This window comes from Cyanistes caeruleus, chromosome 2, assembly GCF_971803275.1.
Source record: "Cyanistes caeruleus chromosome 2, bCyaCae1.hap1.1, whole genome shotgun sequence".
In the NCBI taxonomy this organism is placed as follows: Eukaryota; Metazoa; Chordata; class Aves; order Passeriformes; family Paridae; genus Cyanistes; species Cyanistes caeruleus.
The window spans coordinates 3,070,000-3,078,530 of record NC_141702.1 but is presented as its reverse complement, the minus strand read 5'-3'; the positions used below and the strand labels follow the sequence as shown (position 1 = coordinate 3,078,530).

General features: G+C 55.9%; 1 protein-coding gene across 1 annotated transcript; it reads left to right on the top strand.

The window, feature by feature from the left end:
- The first annotated feature begins 3,032 nt into the window (after window positions 1–3,032).
- On the top strand, window positions 3,033–7,415 carry SOX7 (SRY-box transcription factor 7). Its single transcript, XM_023918073.2, has 2 exons — window positions 3,033–3,258; window positions 5,142–7,415. Exons 1-2 carry the CDS (start codon window positions 3,033–3,035, stop codon window positions 6,041–6,043), a joined length of 1,128 nt encoding a protein of 375 aa, XP_023773841.2. The 3' UTR covers window positions 6,044–7,415.
- Window positions 7,416–8,531: the final 1,116 nt, after the last annotated feature.

Sequence of the window (8,531 nt, the reverse complement as noted above, 5' to 3'; positions counted from 1 at the left end):
TTCGCTCGCGGCTTTTCGCCGTAATTTCCCCGTTCCCAAAGCCCTGGGAGAGCTCTGCTGCTTCCTGTGCCCCAGATACAGGTGAAGCCTCGCAGCAGAGCAGGGGAAGGTGAGCACACAAGAATAAAAAAAAATTAAAAAATAATAATAAAAAAAAAATATAAAAGGTAATCCCGAGGTTTTTCCAGACTAATTACCCCGAGCCGGTGGCAATTAAGAGGTGGCGTTTTCACATGGCCCCAGCCTCCTTTATGTAACGCGGGAGCTTCCGACAGGACAGGTTTGACCAGCATTTTAGGCAGGGTGCAGAATTAAACCCTCCTTACTAATGCCATCAGAATGCCAGGTGCTGCAGCAGAGGGGGAGAAGGGAAAAAGAAAAAGTGGTTATTAATAATAGTAGCAGTGTTTGCACTTAAAATTCTGTGTGGGGGCCCTGGGAAGGGAGGAAATCCAAAGGAGGAATATTCTGCCGGATTTCTTTGTGCTGTAACCACACGGGAGCCCCAGATCGTGTCTCAGGAGGTTCTGAAAAGCCACGAGTTGACCCCTGTGGTACCTTTGGGAGGTCAAATGTTGCTCCCAGGATGTGGAGGGAATAATGAGGATCAGGAACACCCAGAGAGGTGCTCCCAGAGCTTCCAGGCAGCAGAGGCAGGAGGTGGGTTCAGGTCCTGTCCTTGCTCAGGGTTTTATCCTCTCCCAAACCTTTCCACCCATCCTGTAAAATGTGGAAATGCAGGGCGAGGTGGAAGCAGTCCTGTAAAAGGGATCAAGTGGAATTCATCCATCTCTTTCCTTTTCCCAGGAAGGGAAATTCTGCTGCTGCTACTAAAAATTACTGGCCTCTGGGGCCTTGACAGAGGCTGTTTTTATATTCATGATATCCAGGTCCTGAGCATCCTGAGGGTTAAAAAGTACCAGCGAGACATGCAATATATTCACCATACCCAAAGTACCACCCTACTCAAAATAAAACCTTGCAATGCCAGGCAGCCTCATTTTCAGGGCACTTCCACCCTTCCTAAAGAAAACTAAACAAAATTAAGGATGTTCCAGGTTTTCTCCCCAAATTCTCGCTGCCAACCTCCGCAGCAGCTCCAGCCTGCAAAAATGCACCCGGGAGACCCGTGCAGGGCAGGGTGGAGAGTTTGGCATCCTCTCTCCCTGCCCCATCCCGGCACTCCAAGGCGTGAGACAGGGCTTTGGGAGAGATCTGGAGCTGCTGGGACAGAACAAGCTGTCCCCAGGAGCGTGCCCGGCTCCAAACCCCTGATAAAAGGCAGCTCCTCTGTGTGTGTGTGTGTGTTTGTGTGTGTGAAGGGTTTATAAATCTGTCCCGAGACCAGGAAATCTCCTGCGCCTTTTAGATTTAAGAGAAGTTGCCTTCCTGTTGTATTCCCAGATAACGCAGTTCTGATGGAGCCCACTTGTAAATAGCTTAATAGATTTAATCAGATCCTTTGGAAAATGTTGTTGCTTCCGCAGGGTTTTAGTTCGGTCCCGGGGAAAAGCTCGGGGAGGGCAGCTGCTGCTTCTTCTGCCAGTGAAGTTGTCAGATTCCAGCTCTCCTGACCCCAAAATCGCTGGAATCAAGAAACCAGAGCCATCTCCCTGCCTGTGCAGAGGGAAGGGAGAGACCAGGAAGCCCAGGCGGATCCTGCCCGGCTCACATTTACATGAGCTCTCTCCATCACTCCTAATCTGACAAGAGTCAATAGGAACACCCAGGCACGTGGGAAACCTGCCCGAGCTCCCCGGCCTGGCATCCGCGCCGGGGTTTTTCCCCCAGCCTTGGGGTCAGATGGGGCAGCCTCGGGCAGCCCCAGGAAACGCCGGCCCATCCCGCACCCCGTCCCGCTGCTTTTTCTGGAAGCGAGGAGAGCAAGCCCACCGTCAGTCAAATTGGAGCCGCTGCAGCCCCAAAATCGTAATAGGGTCAAAATCATAAAGGAATCCAACCACCCAATACATTCCCCAGGGCAGGTTGCAGGGATGAGCCGGGAAAGGGCAGCCAGTTGGGGATTTTCGGTGCCATCACCTTCCTGAACATCCTTTGTCCTAGTGAGAGGAATGCTGTCTCGGTGACTTTCCCACCCTAGTGAACACCCAGCTGGGGTTAATGGGGAGCACCACTGTGTGGCTTTGGGATTTCCATCCCGTCCAGCCTTTCTGGGACTCCATAAAATGAGGAAAAGATCCTTTGTCTCCCAGGGTCCAGGGATGGGCGGCGGGGACCGACTGGGGATGTCTCAAGCTCTTTGAGCTGTGCCCAGCCCCATCGCTGCCTTGTTTTCCCCTAAAAGCTCCCTTAGGGGTCCGACTAGGCTGGACAACCCACCAGCAGGTTCGCTGCGTCCCAGTTTCCATCCCATACAATGGGACCTGGAAATTTGGGGTGAAAACCCACATGGGGTGGGCAAAGCACAGACTGGTCTGGTGGTTAAAGCAGGAGAAGTGGGGAAAAGGGGCCTGTGGGATCCGTGCCTTGATTTCCCTTGGCAAAGAGGGTTCCTGCAGCTTGTCAAAGCCTGGGGAGGGTCCTTTTGCACCCCAGTGGGATCCTCCTTTCGGTGCCATTTTCCTTTTCTTCCCAAGTTTTCAGTGCCTTTATCTCCTCTCTCTTGTTACCCCCCCAGCCTTTAAGGTCTGAAGGTCTTTGGGATGCAGGAGGGCAGCGGGGCTGTTCGGGGGCGGGACATCTCCAGCTCTCTCCTCACTCCCTTTCAGCGGGCAAAATAAGGAAAAATAACAATAAAAGAGGGGGAGCGGGGAGCGGGAAGGAGAAAGGGAGGTGTTGGGGTTGCTGCTTCCCCGGGGGGTGCCGGGCAGAGGGAGGGGAGAAGTTTTCTCCCAGCACCATCCCGGCCGGGGCTGAGGAGTTTGCAAACAAGGAGGAGCAGCGAGTCCCTTCGGTGTCATTGGAGGAGGCTTTTTCCAAGGAGCTCATAAATACGGGAGAGGCCGGGCAGGAGGCTGGGACTGCGCGGGGACCCCGAGGGCAGCGCGGCGGGGCGGGGGGGCCGGGGGGCCATGGCTGCGCTGCTCAGCACATTCCCCTGGCCGGAGCGGCTGGAGGGGGACGCGGGCGAGGGGCTGTCCCCAGGGCCACCCCCCCGAGCGTCGCAGGGCGAGAAGGGCTCCGAGAGCCGCATCCGCCGACCCATGAACGCCTTCATGGTGTGGGCGAAGGACGAGAGGAAGCGGCTGGCGGTGCAGAACCCCGACCTGCACAACGCGGAGCTCAGCAAGATGCTCGGTGAGGAGCGCGGTGGGCGCGGGTTTGGGGGGGCGAGGAGCGGGGGGAGGTCGGGGACCCACCCGGGCATCCCCTGGGGTGCAAACCCTGCCCGGATCCGGTGCCCCGGGGTGAGCAGCCGGGCACCCAGCCGCCCATCCAGCTGCAAATCCTGTCGGGATTCAGTGCCCAGGGGCACCTACCGGGGATCCCTGCGGGTGCAAACCTTGTCCGGATTCGGTGCCCATGAGTCCGCCAGAGCATTCCTGGGAGCGCAAATCCTGCCCGGATCCAGTGGCCCGGGGGAGGCAGCACGCACCCACCCGGGCAGGGGATGCACACCCTCGGGTTTGGTTCCCGGGCACCCACCTGCGGTCCCTGGAGTGAAAACCCCGTCCGGGTTCGGAGCACCGGGGTGGGGATCCAGGCACCCCCCGGCAATTCCTGGGGTGCAAATCCCGTTCGGATCCAGTGCCCCGGGGTGGGCACCATGCACCCACCCGCTCATCCCGGAGTGCAAATCCCATCCAGATCCAGCTCCTCGGACTGGGAATATCGGTGCCACTGGCCATCCCTGGGGGTGCCAGCCCTGCCCAGGTGGGGACCCGGTCTGGCACGCAGCAGGAGGGCACCCCTACACCTACCTGTCCCGTTTTGGGGGGCAAAGCCAGCCCGGGTGCAGCACCCTGGGGCTGCAAAACCTGATGGAGCTCTGCACCCCGGGAGCAGCACCGTGCAGCCACCCGCAGGGTGCTCACCCCAGCATTGTCCCACACTCCAGGTGTGCAGCCACTCCTCAGGGTGCAAAGCCTGATGGTGTCCTGCATCCCGGGGGACAGACACCCTGCCACCCTCTGCTGCAAACCCTGAGGGTGCTGCCCTGCCCCAAATTTGTGTGGCCTGTCCTTGCTGTCCCACTTTGTCCCAATATTACATTAGCGTGTGTGTATTTTTGTTGTTACTTTTGGGGGATTACAACCCATTTTGAACACACATTTGTTTCCCACTCCCCATCCACCATTTCTCCCTTTCTCCCAATCCCCATTTTGATGTGAAACCAAGAGGGCAAACCAAAATTACCAGCCCAGACAGCCTGAGAAAGAGCTGCCTGAATTGCAACACAGCTTTGCTGCCCAACCTCTTATCCAAAGTTTGTGTTTCCCTGGACAGTTCTGTGGTGTTTTCTTTGGTGGTTTGGGTTTTCTCCTCACTGCTTTGCCATGCAGCATCTCAGCTTATTAGTGTTATTTCTGCTGTCTCAGGCCATGGGAAGGCATCAAAGGCTTTGATCTGTATCCTCATTTCTCCCCCTTACCCTGAGGAGCAGCCTGGGACACCTTCAGTGTGGGATAAAGCCCCCCTTCCCAAAGCTGCTTTTCTGAACTGTGTCTTGGGGCCGTTTTATCTCAAACAGGGAGGAGCGAGGTCACAGAATTAAAGAATCATGGAATGGTTTGAGTTGGAAGGGACTTTATCTAATCCATCCCTGTGCCGTGGGCAGGGACACCTTCCACCATCCAGCTGTCACAGTGCCCAGGTCTCCCTGTGCCCTGGTGCAAGTCCTGGCAGGGCACAGGCTGGGGCACCTTAAAGGACACCACGTCCTGACCCTCTGCTCAGCCAGGCATGGCCTCAGCTGTCCCTGCTCCACAGCTGGGCTCTGTCCCAGCCCATGGAGCTGGGAGAGTTCACCTGCCTGCATTTATTTACTAACCCTAAACCCACCTTGTGTGGGGATTTGGGATGAAGGGAGTCAGAGACCCTACAGCAGCCTCAATTCCTCCCTTCTTCTCCCACCCGCTGCCACCACGTCCCCCTGCAGGCTTTTCAGATGTGTCCTCTGCGTGTGCCCGGTGGGATCTTGGGAGGCTGTGGGTGCTAAGGGAACGTGTCCTCCGTTTCAGGGAAGTCCTGGAAGGCGCTGAGCCTGTCGCAGAAGCGTCCCTACGTGGAGGAGGCCGAGCGGCTGCGGGTGAAGCACATGCAAGATTACCCCAACTACAAGTACCGGCCCCGTCGGAAGAAGCAGGTCAAGCGCATCGGGAAGAGGGTGGATCCCGGCTTTCTGCTGGGCAGCCTGACACGGGACCAGAACTCTGTGCCGGAAAAGCGGACCTGCAGCCGGGCCGGGGGGGACAAAGAGGGCCCGGGTGAGTACCCCCCCCGCCCGGGGCTGCCGGCTGTGCGGGGGTACCGGGAGGCTCCGGGCAGCGGCAGCAGCACCAGCGTGGACACCTACCCCTACGGGCTGCCCACCCCGCCGGAGATGTCCCCCCTGGATGCCATAGACCCCGAGCAGAGCTTCTTCTCCTCGCCCTGTCCCGAGGAGCATCACCGCTCCCACCTCGCCGGTGCCACCTTCTCCCCGGAGTACGCGGGCGGCTCCTTGCCGTGCGGCCACCACCCGCTCAGCCCCATGCCACAGCCGGCCACCTGCATGATCCCCCCGGCCTCCAGCTGCCCTCCCCTTCCTCCTCCTCCTCCTCCTCCCAGCTACTACACACCCGCCTTCCCCTCCCTGCCCCCTCCCAGCCTCCATGCCCACCTGGGCCAGCTCTCCCCGCCGCCCGACCACCACGGCTTCGACACCTTGGACCAGCTGAGCCAAGCGGAGCTGCTGGGGGAGATGGACCGCAACGAGTTCGACCAGTATCTCAACAACCCCGGCCACGGTGACCACCACGGCGGGGCCTTGGCCAGCGGGCAGGTGCCAGCATCCAGCAGCTCCCACAGCTCCGAGAACAGCCTCATCTCCGTCCTGGCCGATGCCACGGCCACCTACTACAATAACTACAGCGTCTCTTAGGAGCCCAGCCGGGGCCGCCTGGACCGGCCGAGGAAGGACCCGACACTGTTCCGAGGCGTTGCTCCCTGGGGACATCGCCCACGGCCCCTCAGGGTGACCGAGTCCGAACCGCAGGGCCCTGGAGTCTCCTCGGTGTTGTAGGTAAAGGATTTGGGTTGTTGGGTCACCACCGTGCAAAGGCTGGAGTGCTCTGCTCCCACTGTGGCCAGGGGGCACTTCCCGACGCCAAAGCCCTTTTGGCCAAGTCCCTCTTCCAAAGCAGGGATGCTCCTGGGAGCACAGGAAGGCTGCCCTTCATTTTGGGGCATCCCCAGCTCTGCTTTGGAGCCAGGAGTGCGGCAGCAAACATCAGATCTGAATTCCCCATGGAAGAGGGAAAGGCAGGGATGGGAGAAAGGAAGATTTTGGTGAAGGTCTATGAGCTGGTTTTGGGTTCTGGTGGTGGCGTTGCTGCAGCCACCCTGACCTGCCTGACCACTCCAACGGGGATTAAAGCCTCCATCCCCTGCCCCAGAGCTTGGATTGGGGGCTTCATCCCTCAGGAAACCCCAGAGAGGATGGGACAACAGCCAGGAGAGGGGTAGCCAGCCCCGAGGGCGCTGAGCCTGTTCTGGAGTGGGGTAAGACCAGGGCTTGGACAGGCAGGATCTGGCCAGCATCCACCCCTGGGAGCAGGTCCCAGGATGAACATTTTGGCCAAGACGTGATGATGTAGCAGACACTTTTTTTATCAAACATCCTTTGAAGGGGAAGGCTCCGTGTTTGGAGCCACAGTGCCCAATGCCTCTCCTAACTCTGGCGTTTTATTGCTTGTAATAAAGCTGTACATTGATTTATTCCTCCCGTTATTCCTCCCCCCCACCTCGGATTTTGTATTGCTCGAGTTCTCTTCCTTTCCATAAAGATGAAGCTTTATTTTAAATCAGTTATATGACATGATTAATCTTAGTGTTTACTGTATGGCACTTGGTAATGATTCCTTAGTAACGTGGTTATGATTTCCTGGTTCCAGTCCCCAAAATGTATTAATAATAATTGCAAAGAAAACTTAAAAAAAAAACCCCTAAAAGTTCACCATTTTTTAAGCTAATACATTCCATCTCTTTTGTGTGACTCTATGCATTTTGAATGAGTGTAGATACGAGTTTGCATAAAATATTTAATTTAAATAAATATGTTTTTATATGATGATTGTTCGATGATTTAAATTGCTGTCGCTATTGACAACAGTTTTCAAAACAGAAACATTTCCCGTGCAAGTGCTATTTTTTTATATTTTTGTTGTTGTCGTTGTTGTTGGTATTTTCAGCCAAATTTTTCTACTTCCATTTTTTTTATAAATAAAACAAAGATCTGTGGTTATCTTTACAAACTGTGGATTGCTTTCTAACAAACAGGCTCGGGGCACAATGAGTGCTTACCCTCACTTTTCATGGAGTGTCTCGGGGCTCAGGTCACTGTGCTGGCCTCGATCCTGCTTTGGCCATCTCTCAGATATGATCTTTGTAATCCGGTTTTCATATTACAGTGAAGTCAACAGCTTTGCCTTTGGTGTCTCGGTGAGCACAGATGATGTTTCCAATTTATGGAGCCAGTGCCAGTGCCTGGAGCGTGGGTTTTAGTCACATTTAAAGCTCTCTTTTCTTTCACAGTTTGGGCTAATTCACCTTTTAAGTTGTTCCACAGTGTGGGGACCTTGAAAAGAGTCCTTGTTTCAGGTGCAGATCGAGGCAACCAGGCCTCAGAAATGTGTGGGGGTCAAATTTTGGGGAGCCACGTGAAGGTGATGTTGAGTGATGGTCTTCAGGCCTGGCCAGCAAAGAGAAAAGATTGATCCATGTTGTTGTCCCTAGAAAAACATCACAGCCTGCTCTTGCCAGACATTAAATCAGGCTGTCCTTGAGGTTAAGCCACGCACAGAGAATCCCAGAGTTGTTAGGGTCGGAAGGGACCTCTGGAGATCCAAGGCAGGGTAAACACCTCCAAAGCAGGGTCCTCCCAGGCTGGGTCCTCCTGCTTGGCCCCAGAAAGTGGAGGAGCATATTCCTAGTGCACTCTGTGATGCCACCTCTGTGTGGGGGCTGGGAGGGGTCTTCAGATGCCACCCAACCCAATCCAACCCAATCCTGTCCCCAGGGGTGGCTTGTCTCCCATAAGTGACGTCTCTCATCCACAAAGCCCATGGTCCCAGAAGGTGGAGGTTGTGTGAGTATTTGGGGAGGCACCCTGTCTTGTTCTCCCTCATCCCCCACTTGTAACCCCTGGATTCAGCTCTCCCATCCTGCCTCTTCCTTCTTCCACCTCTCGGGCAATCCCATCTCACCCTTGGCCTTTCGTTTTTAGGGGGAAAGGAATGGATACCTTTGGATGTCCTGCCAGCCCCAGGTACTGTGGTGGCTCCCTGACTGGGGTGGCTCAGTCCAAATGTGACTCTTCCAAGAGGATTTTGGAGCTGGAGGGAGGGAGGTGCCAGGATCCTGTTTGGCCT

What these genes read in the sequence shown, in the direction of transcription:
- SOX7 (XM_023918073.2), top strand. Translation starts at nt 3,033, where the DNA reads ATGGCTGCGCTGCTCAGCACATTCCCCTGGCCGGAGCGGCTGGAGGGG. An exon ending in GGAGCTCAGCAAGATGCTCG is followed by an intron (nt 3,259 to 5,141) that starts GTGAGGAGCGCG and finishes CCTCCGTTTCAG; the next exon opens with GGAAGTCCTGGAAGGCGCTG.